Here is a 26,397-nt window from a genome sequence, read left to right on the forward strand (position 1 = left end):
GGAGACAGCCTGGGAGACGTATAAAGCGAACCTTAGGCAATACAACAACGAACTTGGTAAGGCAAAAGGGAATTCCTGGACCAAGTTCTGCACGAACATTCAGCAAACATCAGAGGCCTTCCGACTCCGGAAGTAAAAAACAAAAATAGTAAAGCAGGCTTTTACTTAAAGATAAAAAATGATGCAGTAGTAAAGATTTTTCAAAATATCCACTTCCAATTTTATCGGTCGTAACGCTGAATTGTAACACCGCATAAAAAAGGAAAAAATTCTGATGCTGCCAAAAACAGAAGCATCTCTATTATAAATTTTCGTCAATTCTAATAATTTAATTTATTTGAAAAATTAATCACTCCTCATTTGCAACATCTTTGCTCTTTGATCCTTTTTCCACGCTTGCATGGCTTCATAAGGAGTCGCTTTACCACCACTAATTTACTGGGGTTGACGTCCTTTGTCTAGATGCCTTCCGAAAAGGCTTTCGAACTGATATTATTTATACAGACTTCAGTAAAGCATTCGATGCTTGAACGCTTGAACAGCTTCAATACCTGATTATACTGATTATACCCTTTCAGAGAATCTTAAAATTTTCGTCAAAAGTTTAGAAAAAAGTAAAAGACAACATTTCCGACACTATAATCTATATATATTTTTGATAAGTATTACATCCTGAGTCGATATTCACAAATAGTCATTTTGCACACATTTTTCTTTTCTTTGCTCGAAATATGTAAGTCGAAACAGATCCTATAGCTTACATAAAACTGAACGATCGGCAATGCTATGAACTTACCGATAATGCAGATAAAAGATTGGGACTTTTTTCGAAACTCACAGTGCACTAAATTGTGAAACTCCTTTGTCTGTTATGTGATTTCGTTTGCGGATCGGTCAACTACATCCGATATTTTCAATATATTTATGTATATTTTGGGAAAAATTTGTTTCTGGGGTCCTAAAATTGCAAATGCTCCTAATCAGGAATTTATTTTTTATAACGGTTATAGTGCTGAAGGTAAACATATGTGTCTGTAAAAAAGTTATGTTGACATAGAATCATACTTACTCAAAATTCCTTTCATTTGCTCTTTCAATAATTGCAGGAGCTTGCACTCGAACAATTTTAAGATCGAAGTCAATGTTGTCGTACCAAAGGGGGCCCCTTAGTGTAAAGATAACTCGACCTTCTGGTGCAATAATCAGTTTTGAAACGAAGGTAATAAAATTATATGTATAAGCTGATGGTTTTGAATAGCAATCCTCTTCCTCACAGGTGATACTACTTTGTCTGCACCGGCTGAAAGAAGCATTCAAATGACAGTGAATATCAAGTTAAAAAATAGGAAAAATAAACCTCGGGTGGAGCCGATGTTGACATATCGTTGCAGTTTAGTAAAATTTTGCATTTTTGGATACACATTGGATCGGATATTTGTTTATTTATCGAATATAATAGGACGATCGTTATAGCAATAAGAATTTCACTATATATAAAAGAAACCCATGATGCTAAATCAGCAGTTTATCGTGCATCATAGAGACCAGCGAATTGGAGGCCGGCTTGGGGGCAACACCCTTCACAGATGCCGAGGAGGCAGTTGCTCCAGTTCCAGTTCCGGTTCCCGTTTTGGCCTCCTTGGCACTGCTGTTGTAAATGCTGTTCCTTTGGTACACGGCCTGCACCATCTGCGGCAATTGCAACTGCTGACCAGCTTAGATGAAATAAAAAAGTACGTTATATAAAAATTTCGGTCGTGGGGGAGCAACTAAGACGTTTCGAAATAAAAAAAATAAGTAAACAAGAAAGGTAAGCCAACTTTTGACATAGACGTCAAATTGATATACACTTGCCGTTAAGATCAGAAATATTTAATATCGCAAAAATTGGATAAAGTTGGCTGATACTTATGAAATTAGGCTGATTTAATCAGTTGGGCAACCTTCTATTTTTGATTATATGATAATAGTTATTTCCGATCCGTTATTTATATAGCAGCTATAGGATATAGTCGGCAGATCCCTACAGAAAAGAGAATGTGTAGAAAATTTGTTGAAATTGTGACTACACTGACTACACATTGGTAAAATTAGGATTTTTTTAAAACACTAGGCCAAATATCATCCGTTTTTTTCGAGGTTTTGTAGAATTAAGGAAATGGCTGGTGCACTAATTAGTGGACTCATTAATTAGTTAAATGAGTTTATTTTTCTAAGGAACTCCCATAGGGAAAATACGTAGCCTGGATAAGACAAGAATAATAAACAAACATAAGATTGCATCTTGATCCATTAAATATTAAATTCTCCAAACACCATTTAAAAAATTTTTTTGAGATTGGGTGGAAGCTTGCATTGGGCACAAGCGGATTGCGGAACACGATTTTAAATACAAATTCGAAAGATTGAGTTTCAAGGGACTGGTTAATGCGTAGTTGCGGTGATGTCTCTAAACACAGCAGAACGTCGATTTGCAAATATTACGAAAATAACCCATCTCAGCTGAAAAATGAAATTTTCCATCACTTTTCTGCCATGGGATTTAAGAAAACTTTTATTTATAAAGTAATTTTGGATATTCAGAATGGGAAAAAAATGGAAAGAGCCCGTGGATCCGGAAAAAAATGTCCATTACAGCAGTCTCACGTAAAAGCCAAATTAAAGGCTGAAATTGTGGGTCACTCAGCCAAATCGTATCGTGCGCTTGCTAAAAAATACAATGTGAGCGACAAAACTGTTAAAAAGTATGTAAAAGTCATGGAAGTGGTCAAATGTTGCAAAATAAACCGTTTCCAAAGTTCCAGAAGATCAGAGAGAGACAATAAAAGTTCGGCTGCGTGCGCTCTCTAGAAATTTGTTTTCTGCAAGCAGCTCGAAATTTTGCATAATGGATGATGAGACGTATTTCACAGGGGAGGGTCATGCATGGACTCCAAAACATTACTTTAAGCTTCCTGGTACTCAACCACCTGAAAATGTAACCCAGGTTACAAAAACAAAGTTTCCTAAGAAGGTTTTACTGTGGCTCGCCATAAGCGAGCGTGGAATTAGCAAACCTGTCTTTTTTAAGGGAGGACTGGCTGTCAATATCCAAATTTGCAAGGACAATTGTCTTCCGGCGCTTATGAATTTTATAGATAAGTATCATGCAAGTGATAATACGGTGTTTTAAGCTGCAAAACCCTCCAAATGTGCCTCAGTTAAGGCCAATCGAAAAGTTTTGGGCAAATTTAAAAAGAAATGTTTACAGCAAGGGATATAAGCCAAAAAACATTGACTATTTAATATTAAAAATCAAAAGAGAGCTTGCTAAAATCGATACAAATGGAATTCTGGAGGCTATGCGAAAAATACCCAAAAATATAAGGAAGGCTGATCGCAATGGTTATGAATATTTTTTGAAAAAAATATCATATAGTCTAATAAAAAACATATAACAAATTTAAGTTAGTCGGACTTATAGTGTTTTTTATATTTGTATTGCAACAGTTGTTCGTATTTCATTCTGCATACCTTACGCCCAAAGTTAGCTTGACTTTCTTGTTTTAAATTTACTTTGTTTTACGAATTTGTATATTCGCCTTTCTTTGGAATAAATGAGGTTTTTACTTAGTTTGGCTGTTTGCAGATCTCGTTTTAATTCTTATGGGGGGAATGTTGGCTTCTTGTAGGAGGTTATTTGTTGGAGTAGAGCGGACGGCTCCGAGAGCTAGGCGAATAGCGGAGTTTAGGGGCGGTTATATTTTGTTTAGTGTGTTTTTGGGTGCGTGTAGGAATAGGAATAGGCCGTATTCTATTTTTGCAACAATAGTGGCTGTTACCACGTTGATTAATGTGCCTGTACAGCATTTAAACTTCAGACTGGATAGGCATTTTATTATATTTAGTTTTTTGTGAAGTGCAGGTATAAGTTAATCTATCTGTGTGTTCAATTTATATTTGCTGTGTATATTTATTCCTAAGATTTTTAACGAACTTACTGTAGAGATTTGCATGCTATTGAATGTTACGACACGAGCTTTACGAGCTTTTTGCAAATGTGGAGATTTTGGCACTTTGATAGGGATAGGGATGCCCCGGAATATGAGCCCAAGTTCTCTGTCATTTAAAAGGTTACCTAGGTTAAAGCTAATATATTTTTTTTTGTTTATTAAAGTTAATTATGAGAAAATAGTCATCGGCTTGTGGATTAAATTTGATTTCCTTTTGTAAGGATATTATATCGGACAATTTATTAAAGACTATTACGAATAGTATGTTGGATCGGTGTTGACCCTCACGGATTATTATTTTTCTACTAAGCATGAAATTTCGGACGCAATTTATTATTTCCGGCCCTGTTTTCCATTCCTAATATTGGTCAATTATAGAACGCACACCTACTCGGTCGAAGGCTTTTGGAAAATCTAGAGTGATATGATCAAGATATGAGATAGTCTACGTAAAGTAAATGGGTCTGGCTTCAGGAAAGAAATTATAAGGCTAGTTTTGTATAGTTTGTTAAATAGGGCTGTTATTCTGTTTGTTGTAGTATTGGAGCTATTTTTGATCACGCCGTTGAAGTTTTCAGCTATGTAATGGTAAAATTATGACATATAAAAAACACTAAAGAAAAAATGGAAAGGTCACTAAGTTTTACGCCAAGCGGCAAAAGGATTTAATTTTTTTTTAATATCGGCTTAATATCGATAGAAGTCATCTCGGTGCTGACCCTTGGATCAGTGGTGCATTGACTTATGGTCTGGCTACCACACAGGGTGGACCTGAATTTTCTTGGATCAATAGTGCATCGTTTTCTCGTATTGCAAATTGCACGCTAATTCTTATATTTCCGATTGTTGTATGGCAACAATAGGATAAAGTCGGTCAATCCTTATAAAATTTGGTGTGTCGTATTATTTTGCTAAAAATAGCAGTCGTAGAAATTCCGAACTTTTTAACTTAAACAAGAAAGGAAAGCTAACTTCGGGCGGAGCCGAAGTTGATATACCCTTGCAGTTAAAAGTGGATATATATCGCAAACATCGGATAATGTTGACCGATCCTTATGATTACATCATAATAAAACCAATTAATTAAAATAAAAAATCTAAAAAAAAGTCCCAAGCTTCTATCTTCATAAATACGAAAGTTGATATTCCTACCAAATACCATTTCCGATCGTTCAGTTATATGGCAGCTATAAGATATAGTAGGCCGATCCTAATGAAATTTGGTAGGTTGGATCAACTGACCAATAGAATCATAGAAGAGGATCAATAGAATCTGTACTAAAGTTGGGTCATTTTCGATCGTTTAGTTATATGGCAGCTATAATTTATATTTCTTGAATTCCACAGAGGTTTTCTGAGCCGCATGCAAACTGATGTGATATTCACTGACTTTAGTAAAGCGTTTGACTCTGTGAACCACCATCCCCTCCTTCATAAGCTGTGTCTTATGGGGTTTTCTCCACATATAGTACAGTGGTTGACCTCTTATCTATCGAACCGCACGCAGCGTGTTTTGTTTAAAAACAGTTCATCACAGATTATAAACGTTTCATCTGGTGTCCCACAAGGTAGTCACTTAGGACCTCTTCTGTTTGTTCTTTTTGTCAACGATTTACCTAGTGTTGAATACCAATTGGCTGCCCGACATAAGGGTAGAAGTAATATTTGGAACATATTAACAGAAATTGTTAAGGAGGATGGCGTTGTTTTGGATGGTTTTTTATATTGCCGATCTTGTCATAATCTTGTGAAATACTCACCGAAACAGACTTCAAATTTAAGCCGACACAAATGCTGCAAGTTGCTTAAAGAGTCAAAATTGTTGACTACAGCGAAACCAGAGGACAAAAAAGATGCTATTGACGCATGTGTGGAATGGGTGACACAGGACTGCCGACCCTTTTCATCAATTAATGGCAATGGATTTAGGAACATGGCAAAGTTTCTAGTCAATATTGGTGGAAGGTATAAGGAAGGAGTTGATCTTGATGACCTGCTGCCTGATGCAACGACGGTGTCTCGAGCTACACAAAAGTTGGCGGATGAAAAAAAAAACATGATTAAAGATGAGATAGCCGAAGTTGCTAATAGTGGTGGAGCAACTGCCACAGTTGACTTGTGGACGGACAGTTACGTTCATCGCAACTTTCTTGGTGCCACCTTGCACTACCAAAAAGATTTTAAATTGGTAGATCTCATCTTAGGTGTTAAGTCAATGGACTTCGAGCGTTCAACTAGCGCAAATGTTTTAAACAAGTTGAACACTTTGATTGCTGAATTCGGCATATATAATTTGGACCAAATGAAGCTCGTTACCGATCAAGGCACAAATATTGTCAAAGCTTTGCAGAATAAGATTAGGTTAAGCTGCAGCAGCCATTTGGTGAACTCGTTTAAGGAATCTAAAGAAGTTGCTGAATTAGTAGAAATGTGCAAAAAAATTGTCAAATATTTTAAGAAATTTACAGCTAATTTACAACACCTGCAAACATATGTAAAAAATCAATGCCCAACAAGATGGAATTCGAATGTCACAATGTTTAAGTCTATTGTGGACAATTGGTTCAACATTCAGAAAGTCAGCGATTGTTGCTTATAAACATATCAACCCTAAAACAATTGGTAGACTTATGTAGCGATTTCGAAATAATTTTTAAGAAGCTTCAATTCTGCAGTTCTCCATCCCTGTGTTTTGTGATACCTTCAATTGAAAAAATGAGGCATATTTGCGCGCCACAAGAGGAAGATGTACCGGCACTGGTAACATTAAAAGAAAAGATATGTAATAACGTTAATGAAATTTGGATTCCAAATATTTGTGTGTGGCATAAAGCTGCTTGTTTTTTGTTTCCACCTGCGTTACAAATGCAGCCTAACGATCAAGACGCAAAAAAAAAATTTTACATTTCACAAATTAAGAACTTGGACGTTCCATCAACTAGTTCTGCTCAAATTAGCCCAAGCACACCAAACGGCGATTTCTCAGAATTTTCATTTGAAAGCTCAACTTTTTCACAAAGTACCCAAGCAGAGAAGGATCAGAATGTTTCTTTTTTTTCCCCCAACGTACATAATTAAAAAGTCCACTCTGAATAGCTTCAAAGCACCTGAAGATGAGCTGGAAAGCTATTGTAAAAAAATAGTTGATATAGGAGATGACTTTGATGTTTTAAAATGGTGGAAGGATAAAGATCCTTCCAGACTCTCAAAATTCGCACTTAAAGTCCACTCAATGCCGGCAAGTAGTCCTGATGCAGAGCGCGGATTTTCTTTGGCTGGAAACGTCATCTTTGCCCAAAATCTGTCGACAGCATTATATTTTTAAACTCGTATTATAAAGCATTTGACCATTGATTCTGTTTTTCGATCCTTTAATATAATTTCTTAAGCGGTTATATACAGTTGTGATATATGAAAAAATCGATTTTTTTTTATTGCATATTCTTTAAGTATATTCTATTGGGAAAACTCTCACTAAAATTCATAACGATCGGAGCATTAGAACCGAAGCTGTAGCTATTTGTAGCGCACTATCTGCATATAAAACTTGAACAAACTTGAAACTTTAAACGCGATTATCTCAGAATCTTTTTTTTGGGAAATTACCTTTGCGGTGGACACGATTACTAAAAAACTACTAATCCGATCAACACCAAATGACCACTTATTTATTATGATATTAGCTAGTCCGTGAACGAGGGATTTTTAATTTTTTTGAAAACTCCTTTTTTAAAGCACAAAAAACGAAAATCTTATACCTTGAAAAAGTACATTTCTTGTTAAAAACGTAGCCATTTTTTTTTAAAATCAAAATTTTTAAAAATCCCTCGTTCACGGACTAGACAATACAATATACTAACTAAACTTTTTTGAATTTTGGATTTCGGATTAACTGTTTTCGAGAAATCATGTCCACCGCAAGGCACCATCGAAAAAAGACGATTCGGGAATTCGGCTATAACATTTTCGTTATGTAATATATTTTTATGTAAAAATTTAATTAAGTACCCAGAAACATGTACTAAACAATGTCGGTAAAACATTTTTCATAAATATTTTCTATGGTGTCAAAAAAAAATCCATAAAAATCCATATTTTTGCGCGGTACAACTGTATATAACCCCTTAATAAATTTTAAATCAAAATTAAAACATGAAAATAAACGCTTTGTTGTAAAATCATTTTCATTGTGTTGCATTTCACCTTCTTCTTCACACATTTCATCTGTGAAAAAAAGTTCAGTTTACGTGAATGAGTAAAATCATATTTCCATGAGTAAAATCATTCGAGTTGATTTTTGTGAGTTGAGTGCTATTCTTGTTCAAAAAAATGATTGTTGAACCGAATGAGTAGCGCCCGAAATCATTATGCTGAACACGAGCCGAACAATTTGGAGTGACACAAAAAATCGCTCGCACCAGAGTGGATTTAAAATCTATAACGAAAATGTGAGCGCATGCAAGTTTGATTGGCTGATCCGAACAGTGCGATTATTCGGCTGTTGACCGTGTGCGAATTTTTTTCATTCACACGAATCCGTTCTCTGATCTGCATAGGTTAGGTAAAGGTTACAAGTTGACACTTCTGTTTGTTTATTTTAATGCGCCAGTCGGACAGTCACCTTTCCACTTCTTTAAGATGATTAGCGTGTTTGTTTGCTGCTTCGGTTGCGTATCTTGAGCGACTAAGGATACCGAAAATATCGGCGAACGAGGATGTTGTTAGTTGTTCCTTCGTAGGAATATCCGAAATATTCGAAACACATAGGCCAAGGGCCGAGTGCATTTTCTTATAGAACTCCAGCTTTGATAATGAAGTCGTCACAGAGAATACCCTATTGAAGAGGTATGATTCCAGTAGAATGTGGGTGTTTTAATTTTGTGCATGAGTCCATTAAGCCAAACGTCGCCTTGAGATGCGTCGAGAAAAATAGTTGTTAATTTCGGTAGTTAATTTGTTTACTTGCTCAATGGTTCTATTGTGGGGCGAGTTCTATGTGGGCACTAACGTAGTTTTTGTATTTAAGCTAGTTCATTTTTGGCAACGTCAGGGTGAAGGGGTGTATGGTTATTTCTGGGCTTTGAAGAAGCGTTAAAAGCACAGCCACACTCACACTCGCGCACTCAGACAGACCGTTGTCAGATGATAAGTCCGAGACTGCTTTGGCAATTTTTAGATCGCGAGGTATGCTTTTGTCACCGAATAATTAATAAGGCCCAGACCTCAACTTGCGTGGGTCTGTTGGCCAGTATGTAGGACTTCCAGGGGACACATAGTCCAGTTTATTTCTCACATTTATAATTTCATTGTACGTTTGGCTTCCTTTGGGAGTCACTAGACGTGATCCCCAAGGCTATAAAACGATTCCCAAGTGAATTGTAGAAGTCCATAAATTGTCCTTCCGAGATTGAGAAGCGAGGAGGGCAGTAAACTGCAGCGATTGGAAGGCTTCTGTTACTTAACGGAATTTGTATCGATGTGGCCTGCAAGAAGTTTGTGGCAAGCCTTTTGTGCAAATGGTGTTTGATGCGATTAGAAGATTAGAAGACTCTGTTTCCGCCGTAGGTTTTCCCATCTGGATAATCTGTACGGTAGATGGAATAGCCGCTTATTTAAAATTTATTTTTGCTTGTAAGATGCGTTTCCACCAGGAGCATAACTTCAATATGTTTTTCGTTTAAGAATTGTGACAATTCTAGTGAGATGCCGCGAGACGCAATTGTCGTTCCACATTGATATTCATAGAGTTTGCCTAGATTATTAGAACTGTTGTGCTGTCGTTATCATGAATAACATAAACTCAATCATACTTTGTTGGGGGGTAAGCATCATAGTTTCCATTTGGCTATGTGGCTGTTCTGGGGCCTATTCAACGCTTTTTGAGTTGGTCCGAATTGGATCTTCCAATCCAGATCGTAGAGCATCGGCATAGAAGAAGCCGTTGGTGGTGCTTAAGGGACCTAATGAGGACCTCGCAGCCTTGGCGAAGAAGACGTCTGGCGCAGCTTTTGACGCAATGTACACATTCTGTGGATTTTAATTGCGCGTTTCGGTCGCTTGTCGCATGCGACACTTTAATTCCTTGTGCACCACACATCCTCTATATCTATATAGCTATAGTTGCCTCCGCAGTTTTCACATTTCTTCACGGTACTGTCCTTGTTTGCAATGCAGTGAGCAGAGTTGTGAGCAGAGCGCCGTCGTGCCCAAACGGATCGCGGAAAACTAGACACACCGTGGAACGTAACGGACCTCGGAGAGGCAACGTGGATGGAAGGATGACAGCGTGATACTGGAAAGCAGGATTAACGGCAGGAGCGGAGTCAAGGAGGATTAAAGGGCACTTCAAGCGCTTTGTAAGGAGCTCGGGCTTATTTGGAGTCGGGAAAGATGGGAAAAAATAAGGTTGGATGCTAATATATTATAAGTGTAAGGCTGAGAGGGAACATTTTAAGGGTTATACGTTGTTTTAAACAAAGAGATCGCAAAAAGAAAGAGATCTGCAAAGAGATCGGCGGTTGCCTAATCGGTATTCGCCGATGTGTTTTCAAACGTCAGCAGCAGAGAAAAAGTTAAATGTTTAACGCTTACAAAGCGTTCACTGCTCTGGATTCTAAGTAAACTCAATGCGGAAGGGCTGAGTATAACTCTTACAACATTCCACGTTCCACGGTTAGACTGAGCTACTAAGTATCTTGAGTAAGTAATTGTACATTGTAACGTTCTAAAAAGCGTAATTTTATATGACTCTAAAGAAAAATACAGGTTTAGCAGCAGACCTAAGTAACCTAAGGAATCTAAGGAACGAAATAAAGATGGTGAATCATTAACTGTAATAATTGATAATTATTATACAAAAAAAATAATTAGTTGTTTATTTTGTGTATTGGTCATCCGGTCGATCTGATCGTTATTCGATGAAAGTTCCATTAAAAAGGATTTTATCAGTAAAAGGGCTCGCGGCTTTGCTTAATACAACAGCTCTTTGTACATATATTTCTATGCTCGTGTATAAGGCTGATAGTAGAGGGTTCGCAAGGATGTACTTCAAGACATAGGAATTTGCTGACATTGGCACTTGCCATAAGTGGGGCTCTGAGGAAAATATGTCCACAGGCCACTTTGTAAGTGTCCAGTGTCCACAGGCACTTTATAGTTATGCAGCTACACTGTAGCAAAATATTGTTATTGTTATATCGACACATGTAGGGTTTAAATATTACTCTATAAAAGCCAGATTTATAAAAACATTGTTTTGCTAGGGAGCAGAGAAAATGGAGTTTCGCATGTGCTACAGTTCTCTCGTATGTTTTTTTTGTTCTTATTTGTTTTTTCTGACCATTATAGGATGAACTAAAATAAATAATGCAAACAATTAAAGTTTATTTAATCGCAAGGTTCAAGTTGCATTTAAAGTTATCAATTTATTATTATGAATTGTATACTGACATAAAAGTACTGCCACACTCAAAATGTGCTCTGTACTGGTCTGCAAGTATTAGAATACAATATCAATACATTATGTCGCAAAAAATATTTGTGGTGGTAAAGCTTAACTCGACGAAGAGATCTGCCACTGAAAATGAATATAAGCTAAAGAAGCAAAGAGGTCCAACTCAGCGCGTGGCAACCAAACGGTACGGTGCAAGAATCCAAGCTATGAAGGATGAAGTCATGTGAAACAAATTTGAAGTAGCTTTATGCTTCAGTGAAAGAAATAATTTTTTCAAAAATTTAATTTAATATATTATTTAAATATCGGCTGTTCCGGTTTGTCAACCAGGACCGAAAAATTAAATGTCCATATTCCTCGATTCTTTTTTTGTATTTTCATCAATAAATATCCAAATTTTCATAATCTATTGGATTATGCTCCCAGCTTTAAAAAAAAAAAAAAAAAAGCCCAAAAAGTCAAAAAATGTAATTTTCACCTTTTCTTTTACTTTTAAAGACATTTTTATGTGTATTTATTTCTCAAGGAAAACATATGATGTGTTTGCTCTTTTTGTACTAAATCTCTTAATAACAATCTAATAAGACGAGAAAAATTCAAAGAGAGCGAAAAAATGTTCAATTACCTGTAATTTGTACATTGATTTGTATCTTTGTTCTAATCGTACGTTTACGACCCAAAACATAATTTTATATTAATTGCTTTTCATTAAGTGAAAGCAGGTGGATGAAACTTTATGTGTTAAGTCATTTTAGTGTAAACTATTGAAATTTAACAAAAAATCCCGAATTTTTCAAGAAATTTTTTTATATTGAATTTTAAAGTGGCGTACGTTGGCGACCCAATGTATGACGTACGTATAAAAAATAATATCACTTAAAAAAAAAATATTTTTTTTTTTAACAAACTGATAAATATTTGTAGATGGATAAAAGAAGTGACAATTGAAATTAAATTAAATTAAAACTTAAAAATCAATTTTAAATTTAATTTTTTATTAAAAAAAAAAAATTTTAATAAAAAATTATAAAAACAAAGAAGTAAACAAAACAAAAAAAAAAATTGTATTTATTGGCACTAATTGCGTACGAACGTACGTTCGCGACCCCAGGAAATGCCCATATATAATAATTTATAAAACAAATGAATAAACTAATATTTAAGATGTTTATGTCCCATGTTATGTCCTTGCCACTTTGGATTAAATGTGATCGTAATGAAAAGACACGGTCATTCATATACACGCACGAAAGTCATAGCATCTTGTATGTATCTTCGCGTGTGACGTGGACTACCCAAGTACGATGATGGTAAGATAACAGAGTTAATAATTTCAGCAGTGTTAGGGATGTACGCAGTAGAATCTCGCAAGTGTCGCAAGTGTCGTAGTCGCACTATCTTCACATAAATGTCGACCATAAAGTTTTTACAAAGCTCACGATAACGTAAAATGATGTTGTCTTGGCCGTGTCTAATCATCAAACAATACGAATAAAAGACCTTCGAGCTAAACTTCTTATTTGTTTTGGCTCCTGTAATAATATATACTCAAATTAATTGAAGTTTTATTCTTTAGTAATACATTAATTGTGTTCTTAATAATGATTAAATTACTAAACGGTGGGTGTCATTAAGGGGTTATATACAGTTGTGATATATGAAAAAATCTATTGGGAATACTCTCACAAAAATTCATAACGATCGCAGCATTAGAACCGAAGCTGTAGCTATTTATAGCGCACTATCTGCATATAAAACTTGAACAAACTTGAAACTTTAAACGCGATTATCTCAGAATCTTTTTTTTGGGAAATTACCTTTGCGGTGGACACGATTACTAAAAAACTACTAATCCGATCAACACCAAATTTTGACCACTTATTTATTATGATATTAGCTAGTCCGTGAACGAGGGATTTTCTCCTTTTTTAAAGCACAAAAAACGAAAATCTTATACCTTGAAAAAGTACATTTTTTGTTAAAAACGTCGCCATTTTTTTTTTAATCTAGACAATACAATATACTAACTAAACTTTTTTGAATTTTGGATTTCGGATGAACCGTTTTCGAGAAATCATGTCCACCGCAAGACACCATCGAAAAAAGACGATTCGGAAATTCGGCTATAACATTTTTGTTATGTAATATTTTTTTATGAAAAAATTTAATTAAGTACCTAGAAACATGTACTAAACAACGTCGGTAAAACATTTTTCATAAATATTTTCTATGGTGTCAAAAAAAAATCGATAAAAATCCATATTTTTGCGCGGTACAACTGTATATAACCCCTTAATGAACTGAAGATCATTATTTTTTCTTCGAATCACAATTTGTCACGTCAGTGTACGGCCAACCATGATCCCAGAAACGTCGTCAATGCTCTTTAGGTGGTGTTCTATCAGGATTGATAACAATAGCATAATTTTCACTTTGTAGTTTGTGCATGTGTGATTTAAATAATTTCAATAAGTCATCGTGCTCATAACGTCCCCTTAACATTGTCAAGCTCGTTGACGCCTGGCAAACGGTGAATGAGATTATGGTAGTCGCATCGTGCATCCACACGATTGGCGAGTGCACTTGTGGAGTCCTCGCTACCCATAAAGTAGATTTGTAAAAATTTATAAGATTCGTTCGGCATTGGCAGCAATGAGCCCACTTTGTGATACACTTGGCTTTTGATTTTAAACGTGAAATTGAAATGTTGACCGTTTGCAGCAATATTGTTAACTATTTATGTTGCGAAAAATGATGTCATTTGGAAGCATGAATTGAATGTACGAATTGACTTCAGAAACAAGGTAGAATTTGAATCTGTACCGAGAAGATAACCGCGCAATGGTTCAGGTGGTGTTTAAATTTTTACTTTTCCTGATGAGCAACACATCCCAACTGGCTCATTATTAAATTAACAGGCAATACAGGCATTCCCTTTCTAAAGTACAATAATAATTTTAGAATGAGTAGAATATTCAACATCAGGTTTGTACTGGAATGCTAGTCGAAGAAATGACCCTGATGTCAATGCTTGATGAACTTGTTGGCGTTGTTTGTCAATTCTTCTTCTTCCAACTATGAATATGTGCGCTACTCTTCCTTGCAGTTGTCTTTCTTGATTACGTTCAGCTCGTGCCTCTTGCGATTGTGATTCACGTTATTGCGCCATGCTCACACGTGGCTTTTTAATTATCTTCCTTGATTTGTTCGCCTAATGTTCGTGCTCTTCTATCTCCCGTGGCTGTAGAATTGATCGTGGCATAGAATTGAAAATTAGCCTCATTGCGTTTTTTTGGTATTGCTGACTATAGATCAGTTGCCGGCGGGGTCCTGTTCCAGGGGAATGTGACACATACATAAATGTTCGATACGTTGCGCTCCAAGCCTACTTACTAGGGCGGGTCAATTTGTTCCTGTCCAAAAAATCCTGAAAATCGTCCCCCATAATCGAAATTGACGAAGAATTCTAAAAAAATTTCACCATAAAACCATGTGTATAAAATGAATTCCTAGCTCGCGACGGGAAGCTTAAAGATTTCACTATGAGGTACCTAAGGTATTTCGAGGTATTTAAGGCATTTTAATGTATTTTAAAAAAACCTACGCATTTTCCAATTATGTTGGAGGCAATTGTTCATCTTTTCATCTTTTACAACAAATTTTATAATTTATTTAAAATTTATTTAACCTGTAATTTTTTTTTAATTTGACAAAATGAGCCAAACTAGCCATGTACTGAGCCTTATATAAGAAATTAGGGGCAATGCGTCTCTAACTTTTTAACGAAGTAAGTATATATTCAAAGGCAAATAAATAAAAGTAGACGTGGAATAATAAAAGACGGAATTTAATTTAAATTTTTATTATAAAGTTTATTTGCTTTCCAACAAGTAGGTAGTTTTTGCATTTAGTTGACTCCAAGTCATATAATGTCATCTTATTAGAATCTCAAGTCTTTCTTTGACTCGATTTGAGGAACTTTGGAACGACTTTCTAAAGTCAATGACATAACAGCATCTCGATTCTGTGGCGATGGAATTGCTGGATCTGGCAGTGGTATTTCAGCAGAATTTATGTATTCCAACAAGTGATCGTGTGGGATGTTTGCTTATGTTTGAATTATAAGTTCAAATAAGATGTCGTCATTATCCAAATCAACTAAATGCATATAATAGGTGCAATCGAAATTAATGCGATTCTTTTTATAAGATCTATGTTTAGATGAGTCATATAATTTCTCGCAATATTTTCTCGCAATTATTTTATTAATTGCACTTTCGCGAACAATTTTTCTTTCATCGAAAAGCATTATTAACAAAATTTTTTTCTGTATGGGTGAAGAATGCGTTGTTTTGGATTGCTTTGTTTACAATTTCTCTCAGATTTTGTGGTAAAAATTGCGTTGATTGAATAAAATTAAATAAAAGTTTACTGCCATATACCACCGAATTAAAAAATTTGGTGAAAATTGATTGCAAATGCAAAAACTACCTACTTGTTGGAAAGTAAATGATTTTTATAATACAAAATAAAATTAAATTTCGTCTTTTATCATGCCACGCCTACTTTTATTTAGTTGCTCAAAATGCCTTTGAATATACATATATTTCAATTTTCAGACCGCTAACTTACTTCGTTAAAAAGTTACAGACGCATTGCTCCCACTTTCTTATATGAGGCTCAGTACATGGCTAGTTTGGCTCATTTTGTCAAAATAAAAAAAAAATTTTAAGTTGAATAAATTTAAAAAAAAAGTATAAAATTTGTTGTAAAAAGATGAATAAGAATTGACTCCAACATAATTGGAAAATGCGTATGTTTTTTTTTAAATACACTTAAATGCCTTAAATACCTCGAAATACCTTATGTACCTCATAGTGAAATCTTTAAGCTTCACGGTGCGAGCTGGGAATTCATTTTATACACATGGTTTCATGGTGAAATTTTCTTAGAATTCTTCGTAGATTCCGATTATGGGGGACGATTTTTGCGAACAAACTACTGCGAACCTACTACTTTATGTTATTCATTACTGTATGTTTAGCAATTTCGGAGAAGTATAATTAAATAAATTTTTTAATATATATATATGGTATATTAAAAAATAAATAAATTTATAAAATAGATAACAAAATTTATTTATTTATAACAATGAACAGAAATTAAGTTCCACTACCCTTGATGATTTAAAAAAAAGTTAAAATGTCCGAGTAAAAAGCATTGGCCGGAACGTTTGGAAGCCAGCTCAGTTTCTTAAACCGTCTGGGGTTTTTCTTGATGGCATTATTAAGTGCCTTATTAAGTGCTCATTGGAGCTGAAGACTTCCCTCCAGCTTCTGCAATGACTGCAGCTCCAATTCGTGCTCGACTTCTCAGTTTGGCATTGCCAAAATTCAGTAGGAACTATTCGGAGTTTCAAAACTGTATAAGTAACTGTATAATCATATTACCGATAAATTTAATCATTTAATTTCTTGCCTCTCTGGTGAAGCCTTAGGAACTATCAAGGCTTTTTAAGTCACCAAGAGTAATTATGAAAAAGCGATCGCTAGTTTAAAAGAGTTTACGATATCACATCTTTGCGAACCAAATACGCAAATTATTCAGGTCTCATCGTCATTGAGAGGTCTCATCGTCACAGTGTCATCCATTTATGAGTCATTGTTGTCCATAGAGATGGCACTTAAATTGCAAGCTCCATCATTGTTTATTTAGACCAGTGGTCGGCACCCCAATACATTGATATGATTTTAACACGTTTCACACATTTATACTGTGTATGTGTGGCAGAGCTCGGGCAGCGAAATTTCCTATGCCTTTGAGACAAAAATTAAAAAACACTCATTGTGACTAGACAAAAATGGGAGGAATCATTGAATTATGAGAAATTTCCGCTATCCGATTTCGAAACAAATATTAAATTCTAGGTATCAAACCTGTCCGCTGAAGAAACTAACAAACCAAAACAAGAAAAAACTGGGCTCAGTAAGCAACTGGAAGTTCGAGGGCTTACTCCGCTGCCAACCATAATCTTGTTCAGTGTAGTCCGTTTGTTCTTCTTGCTGTAGTTTGTTAATTCAGCCTCCCTGTGTTAAAAAGGTGTCACGGTTGCAAAGGGTAAATCGACTAGGTGTCAAATTTGACAAAGTTCGCACAACAAATTACCGATTTACTGTGACCGAAAAATAACTTGTCGTTACCACCCCCGACTGAAAATTCTCTCCAGCGCCTTATTCTGATGGCCCTTTTACGTCACATGTTTTGCATGCGTCATCTCTAGAAAGGGTTTCGTTAGTGACGTCGATCGTAAGAGTTCGAACTAAAAATGCCGTGCACATATTGGCCCGAGCATTACTTGACAGCCTTACAGCAGGCCCCAGAAAGCATCTTACTCTCTTTCTTACGCTCATATTACGGTCCGCTTATGCTAATATTTTCATTGAATGCTGTTTTTGAGTCTCTGAAAGGAGTACCATTAAGAAGATTGGTCAGCGCTTCAATCGATCTATGTATGTATGCGTGTCACACAATCACATACATGGGTGCGTGTGTGCGTGCTATTTTATTTCTAAGCCAGCACAAAACTTTTGAGTATTTGTAATTAATTTTAAAAAATTTGTGTAACTTTTAGGGCTTGCTACCCTAAAAAAAATGGTGGTGGGTAATGATGAAAGAAATTATATTATTATACCCTTGCAGAGGGTATTATAATTTTGGTCAAAAGTGTGCAACGCAGTGAAGGAGACATCTCCGACCCTATAAAGTAACATATTCTTGATCAGGATCACCTCCTGAGTTGATATGAGCATGTCCGTCTGTCCGTCTGTCTGTCCGTCTGTCTGTTTCTACGCAAACTAGTCTCTCAGTTTTAAAGCTATCGACTTGAAACTTTGCACACATCCTTCTTTCTTTTGCACGCAGTATATAAGTCGGAACGACCGGAATCGGCCGACTATATCCTATAGCTGCCTTATAACTGATTGATCGAAAATGGTATAATTTCGGTGTTTTTAGAGTGAGAGTTCAAATTTTACAATATGAGCGCAATATGATTACAATATGAGAGTTCAATATGAGCGCTATTTTTGGCAAAATAATACGACATGCCAAATTTCGTAAGGATCGGCCGTTTAAATCCTATAGCTCCCATATAGAAATACCAACTTTGGTATGTTTGAAGATAGAAGTTTGGGACTTTTTTTAGATTTTGTATTGTAATAAATTGGATTATATATTCATATTCCCATAAGGATCGGCCAACTATATCCGATGTTTGCAATATATATCCGGTTTTAACTGCAAGGGTATATAAACTTCGGCTCCGCCCGAAGTTAGCTTTCTTTCTACCCTTTCTTGTTTTTTATACCCTTGCAGAGGGTATTATAATTTTGTCCAAAAGTGTGAAACACAGTGTAGGAGACATCTCCGACCCTATAAAGTATATATATTCTTTATCAGGATAACCTCCTGAGTTGATAAGAGCATGTCCATCTGTCTGTTTCTACGCGAACTAGTCTCTCAGTTTTAAAGCTATCGACTTGAAACTTTGAACACCCTTCTTTCCTTTTCACGCAGTATAAAAGTCGGAACGGCCGGAAATGACCCATCTTTCGTGTTTTTGAAGATATTTAGATATTTTATTGTAATTAATTGGTTTTATTATGATATTCTCATAAGGATCGGCCAACTATATCCAATGTTAGCGATATATACCCGGTTTTAACTGAAAGGGTATGTCAACATCGGCTTCGCCCGAAGTTAGCTTTCCTTTCTTGTTATGTTATAATTATTTATTATAAATATTTTACATTTTTTTAGGAATACGATCAAGTGGTAAAGGTGAATTTTTTTTATTTGGATTTTTAGTAAAAAATAGGCTACATATTTCCCCTAAGGGATTGCCTTAGAAAATTTAACTCATGTAAAGGATCTTGGTCAAATTTTCCACATATATCGGCCGACCATATTTCCACAATGGTTAATAAGGCTTAAGGTGTCCTTGGTTTTATTAATAGGTGGTCAAAAGAATTTGACGACCCCTAAAAACCTAAAAGTTTATTTATTTTATTAGTCTGTCCGATACAGGAGTATGGTTTATGTATATGGAGTCCCCAATATGGAGTACATCCGGATCGTATAGAATCCGTACAAAATAATTTCTTAACATTTTCACTTAGAGGTTTTAACTAGGATGCAAATCTTTATCTTCCATCTTATAGTAGTAGACTCCTACTAATAAACTTATTAAGCTTAACCAATCGAAGGACAATTCTGGGTGTAGTTTTTCTACATAACCTTGTATTGTAGTTCGACATATGCCCAACACCACCCTTTTAGGATCTTATGTTTGAACTACAATGGTCTCTACCCTATCATCTCACTTTCCTCTCCTTCAAATTTAAAAACATATATTTTACATTTTATATGTAATTATTCCTTGATATCTCTCTAACTTTTCTATTTAGAGTAATAACTCGTTTCCCGAGCGCCCCTACATTGCGACTCCAGCTCCGATTCAAATGATTCTTTTTCATTGGAATTGGACGCAGAAATAAAGTAACTATTACAAATAATATTACGTTATAACATTAAAAACAAAAATAAAATATATAAAATGTCTTTTAAAAATATTTATGCGTACATGGGTTTTGTTTAAGTTAATGGAATTGGGGGCGGTAGGTGTGGGCGTGGTTAGATCGAATTCAAATTTTGGCTATAACCTTGTGTTGATCTTATTATTAATTGTGCCAAGTTACAGTACTGTAGGGACATTTTTGGATTTTATGCAAAAAAAATCGGTCAATCCGGCCACTGTGCATTGGCTGGGCCTCTAATTTTTGTGGTGAATGCTAGCTGGTGCACTGATTGGTCCACAAGCATAGCTTGCAAATAACTATTAACCGATTGCTGAGGTCTCAAAATAAGTGTTGTTCAATGCGTCTTTGAGCAAAAAGTCTGAGAGCAACTGTTTGCGTTGTTCGTATACAAATTTATCTCTCGCTCAAATGACGAGCAATATTTTCTGTCGCCATTTGCTCTGTTCTTTAAAGGAGCGTTTGACTATGTGAGACTATTTAAAAAAAAATTTTTTGCATGTATGTATGTTAAAGTTAGTGGGTCTTGCCTTTGTGACATTTGGATATTCAGAAAAAATAATTTAAGCGAAAATGGGACGGGAAATAAACAAAATTAGAACTTTGACAAAATGAATCATCGTTTACCATTAAACATTTTTATACGAATGTAAGGCTAAGCCGCCAAACTTTAGTTCGCTTGCACATGCAGTATTGGCCATCCCGGCTACTCAAGTATCTGTTGAGAGAGCATTTTCAGCTTAACAATTTATTCTAAGCAAACGACGGAGTTCAATAAATACCCAAAGCCCTTACTCTTTATTGTTAGACTGAACTTTTAATAAATATAATAGAAAATAAATGATTCAGAAAAAATTATTTTTTCCTTCAAAAAGTTACACATTGTACCAATGTGCATCGAACACAATTCAATGTGCTGAATTGACTTTTTCGGTTAATGTCTTTTAATGAGGGTCTCTGTGCAAAGGTCTATCTTATCTTTCAGTGAGCGATGTTCAATAGGCGAGCATATTACGAATCTCTCAACGTTGTGTTACATCTGGTTTTCCTCAAAGATTAGTTGGCCGATCCTTATCGGTTGGCCGACTATTATAAATAAAATCAATTTTTTACAATAAAAAATCTTACAACAGGTGCCAAGCTTCTATCTTCATAAATACAAAAGTTGTTATTTTATACCAAATACCATTTCCAATCGTTCAGTTATATGGCAGCTATAGGATATAGTCGGCCAATCCCTGAGAAATTTGGTAAGTCATATTATTTTACCAAAAATAGCACTCATGCAAAATTCAATGTATCTAACTCTAGAAAAACCAAAGTTATACCATTTCCGATCAATCAGTTATATGGCAGCTTTAGAATATAGTCGCCAATCCCGGACGTTTCGACTTATATACTACATGCAAAGAGAACAAGGGTGACTGCAAAGTATTAAGTCGGAAGCTTCGAAACTGACGGACTAGTTCGCGTAGAAACAGACAAACGGACCGACGAACAGACGGACATGATATATCAACTCAGGAGATGAGACTGATCAAGAATATATACTTTATAGGGTCGGAGATGTCTCCTTTACTTCGTTGCCAAAACTATAATACGCTCTGCAATGGTATAACAATTTATTAGGTACTTAATTTCACATTTGGCCAAGAATAATAATAGTAAGTTATTATTAGTAGTTGATAAGTTATTTTTTTTTGTTGACGGTGGGCTAACACCAAAGAGGTTGGTATCTGTAGACTCTGTAGATTCCAGACTCTGTAAAGTATATATATTCTTGATCAGCATTATTTCCTGAGTCCATATAAGCATGTTTGTCTCTCTGTTATCCCTTGTTATCTTGCACGAAAAAAATAAGTCAGAACGATAACGGTAATTTAAGATAAGATAACGGTAATTTAAAGAATCGTCTCCAGATAAACCTAAAAAAAGTCCATAGATTCAACTCAAGAAAGGAGGAGTTTGTTGTGTTGTTTTGGATTGCTCGATAGACAACATGACCAAATTTGGTTTTTTCTGGAAATATCAACGACTTGATCAAGAATATCTCTGAAGACAGAGAAGATCATTTTGTGATACTTACTGTTATATAAATCTATTTAAAAAAAAAACCCTAACTCTCCACTTTTGTACTAACTAACACTTTTGTATTCTCTAACATTATGGGCAACTCTGTAAATTCGTGTGAACACACATGTTTAAAATTTGAGTGTATGCATAGAAGTGAAAAACAATAAGAGCAGAGCATTCACTGAGCGAAAAAAACTTAGTTTTGTTATTTCATTTTTCGTTAATTCAAAAGATGGAAAGAGCATTTGGAATGGAAATGGTATTGTATTATAAAGAAAGATTTGCTAGCACAAGCTCTTAAACAAATGAAAAACTACGCGTCCCTATCTATATGTTCTATGAGGAAAACTTTTAACAACCCAATTTCTAAAAAATATTTTTCTCAGTGGAAAAATTTGGATTTTTAAGTTTGGGCTGTCAAATGAGTCAAAATGAGAGCAAGTGAGAGAGCTTCTAAAAAAATTTGAAAGTGTTCACACTGTCAGTGTTCCGGCAGCGCTGCGGCAGAATTTCCTACCCTATGCACGCGTGCTATGGAAAATAAGAGGTTTGCCGCCCATTGATTTATACACACTTAATAAAGATTAGTTTATAGCCTCACATCATTAACGAAGAAAAAAGAAAATCGTGTCACGTAGTCGTTGATATTCATGAAGATGCCGACAGATACTAGCTTATTATAAACAGTCCTTGCTCAACAGCAGGGATTTACAACGACTATATTGGAGCAGCAACGTAAATGGATGCAAGAAATGTTAATAAAAAATGCCGCAGCAGGTTTGAGCTTATCGGTACGCGCGGATGAATCTATATGTCTTCCGTTTAACGTATTTGAGAAAGATCTACAATCCTGGGAGTCATATCTCGAACAATTTTCGCAAAATTTTTACGCATATTCGGTCAGTGCAGATTGGAAGCAAAAAGCTTACTTCCTTTCGTGGGGCGGTGTATAAATATTTATACTTATAAAAAATCTTTTTTCGTGGTGCGGTGTTTTATTATTTTAACTTCAATAAAATTTTTCAAAATCTTTGTAAAGGCTTGGTAAAGGCTTTTGTTTGACAAAATCAAACAAAAACGCATTTAAATCCGTGCTCTGGCTGTGGTTATTCTCACTCAAGAGAAAAGTGCCAGTTTCGCGATGCGTTGTGCTACAAGTTCGGTATGAAGGGACATATGGTCATTCTCATTCTAACTGACGTATGTAGGTATGTTAAAGCAAGACCAAAGTTATTGTCAAAATCAAGGCAAAATCCACAACTTTGCGGCTTCAGCTGCTAAATGAGTCACCTGAGCGTAAGAAATCCGGTATTTGTGATCCGCCCCAGCCTCCTCAGCCGACATTAAAGCAGCCGCACATATCTCTGGCCACTCCAAAGGCTAGAACTAAGAACAATTCACCGTCCGAATTTCTCAGTACAAATGAGCAATTTACCGACATTTCCTGGTTGGGGACAAAGGTTGAGGAAATTCATAAATTTAAATATTCTTATATAAGGCACACGTCTTCTTTCAAAATTCGGGTGCCAGCGCTGATGTTCAAGACGATTTGTTCACCCACTTTTTGGCCAGAGAGCATTTTCGTCCAAGAATATTAGTCGAGTACTAAAAAAATTTTAAAACCAGTGGCAGTGAAACTTCCCCATATCGGACCACAGTCCAGCCTTCCACCTCTTCTTCGTCCACCAATCCAAAAAACTAATATCGTTATTTACAATTACCTATCAGAATACTAGGGGGCAACGTTGCAAACTCCCTTAACTATATTCTGATAGTTCATTCTTTACATCCCACATTATAGCTGTAGCGGTGGTCTAAGGAGACTTTTCAAAACAAAAAAAAAAAAAAAAAAGGAGAAGAAAGCGGGATGAACAAAAATTCTAGAAAATGATAAGTCCATAAGTACAACATTAATGAAAAGATGACTGCATTATCTGGTTCAATTGGCCGTTAATTAGAATGGTCGAGGAAACCGTTCTTCAGAGTGGACAGATCACACTTTAGTACTTTGGCAGGCAGAAATGTGCAATAGGTGGCGCCAGAAAAACTAGGTGTTACCGGTTAAGCTATTTAGACTACCCTAGTTACCCGAGTAATAATCAGGAAAGATTATCGGGTGGTTCTGAAATATGGAGGATAGTTTAGACCAGGGTTATTTCCGCTGCAGTTGCCTTTAAAAGCTTTGGTGCGACCCGGTTCGAGCTCTTTCATGGTGTGCGCAGTCGTAAATGACAGTCGAGTCTCTACCGATTTAAAATCATTATTAAACTCGTATTTTTTTAAATATTAACCACAATTGGAATTATATACTAATGAAAGAAGTCTTCACCGGAAACGATCTGCCAACCAACCCACATCAGCCATATTTTGAAGGGGCAGGAACCCCAGTTCTTGCCCTTAATCCCGAATTAAATTTAATGGGAATCAAAGAGGGAGCAGTATTTTGAAGGATGAGCTGTTCAGTAATCAGGAACTAATAATAAGTTTTATTATCGTACGTCGATCTTCGCGAGCTTTGGCCATGTCGTGACCAAAAATGTTGAATTCATAATGAACTGGACAAAACCATACCACCAAGGGAAATACCTTCCTGCAGTCGTCGTACACCGTTCGCTCCCTGGCCAGTTTCACCGGCTCGTACCTTTTTCACCAAAATCTTTCAAAATTCTAAGATTCTAAAATATGGGATCACACAAATCAAACCTAAAGAAAATTGTCCTAAGTGTAGAAAAATTAAAAATAAATATTAATTGATTTTAGTTTTGCAAGATTTGTTTAGCAGCGAGTCATATCATGTTGTAATATGATTTTCAATTTTAATTAAGTATATAATTTGATAGTTTTAAATTATATCCGAGTTTAATTTTTCTCCGTGTACGTATATGCACATATAAGCTTAAAGCTTTTACATGCTAAAGCAAGTCTCCCGCGCCATCTACGATAGAATTTCTTTTACCACCTAATTCGGAGATGACCGCTTTTGAGTCAATTACAGCTTTCAGCTCTCGGAAGATCGATCTTTCTACGCTGGATCTGGAGTAAACATCGTGGGTCATTTTTTTTGCATTTTACTAATATTTTACACTCTCCAAAATTCACCTATACCTTTGTAAGAACGAAAGTATAAAATAGAACTAAAGATCTAAAACTCTGCAAAAATTATGAAAATTCCCTCGTCGTGAGTAAAAAGAAACTAAAATAAAGAATGCGACTTTCTTTGCATGTCATAAACTAAAACTTATGTGTGGAGAACAACTTAACGTAAACAAATTTTTGAATTATTCCCAGCTTATAAAACAATTTTTTATATATTTTTTGTTTTAAGCTCAGCTTGAAGAGGTTGAGAGAAACTGAAACCTAATTTTGTGAATTCTTTATATACATTCAGTTAAATATTTCCTAGTATTAATTACACAGCCACACAAAAAAAAAAAAGTGTCCGGGTTGGGAGATCAGAGTACCCTATCCCCATGTATTTTGGACCGCTGAACACGAATCTGAAGTCCGTTTCGGTCCTGCACGTGTACGTTTCTTCCTAACCTCAAAAAAAGTTTTACATTTTTGGAGGTATGCGACTTTATTTTTAATTTATTGGATTTTTATGAAACTGGGTACCCAGGGGTTTTTGGGGTCGCTGATTACGAATTTGAAGTTAGATTTTCAAAATTCAATATGGCGGACGAATTTTCAAAAAATTCGTGGATTTTCTTTTTTGAAAATTCGTCCGCCATATTGAATCCGCCATATTGAATTTGGGAAATCTGACTTTAGATTCGTAATCAGCGACCCCAAAAACCCCTAAGTACCCAGTTTCATGAAAATCCAAAAATTGTTCAAAAATTCGTCCGCCATATTGAATCCGATATGTAACCTGTTCGATCCGTCCGAAGCAAGACCACCACCCCCTAAGCCGACGAGCAAGAGCCGGACACTATAGCGTGCCCAAGCAAGGACGGGTCCTTCTCAACACACACCGTTACCCGTTACACAGACTTTACAGAAACTTGGTTAAAGCCAAGCAAGTACACCCCTTCAGAGATGTGATCGATCCTGCGGAGGGAAGGTGGAGTTCTCATTTCGGTTGACTCCCAACTTGCTTCTCAAGAGGTGAAATCACAAGAGTTTGGGCACATAGAATTTATTTGCATTAAAATTGTTTTGTCCGCTAAATCTCTATACATTACATGTTCTTATATACCGCTTTCGTCCGAGCCGCCCACATAATGGCATCATTTATCCCCTATTCAATAAGTTTTTAACCTAATGATTGATCGTGAACTTTCTG

The 26,397-nt window shown here is 35.7% G+C and overlaps 1 protein-coding gene across 3 annotated transcripts in view; it reads right to left on the minus strand.

Annotated features, from left to right (window-relative positions):
• The window catches only part of LOC122322090 (fibulin-1), a 608,226-nt gene that overhangs the window by 27,550 nt on the left and 554,279 nt on the right, over nucleotides 1–26,397 (minus strand). For all 3 annotated transcript variants that reach the window (XM_070282405.1, XM_043213493.2, XM_070282404.1), the window contains one exon: nucleotides 1,070–1,300. In XM_070282405.1, the coding sequence (XP_070138506.1) occupies nucleotides 1,070–1,300 (231 nt within the window). The remainder of the gene's footprint in view (nucleotides 1–1,069; nucleotides 1,301–26,397) is intronic.

The sequence above is a fragment of the Drosophila bipectinata genome, chromosome 4 (genome assembly GCF_030179905.1).
Source record: "Drosophila bipectinata strain 14024-0381.07 chromosome 4, DbipHiC1v2, whole genome shotgun sequence".
NCBI lineage: Eukaryota > Metazoa > Arthropoda > Insecta > Diptera > Drosophilidae > Drosophila > Drosophila bipectinata.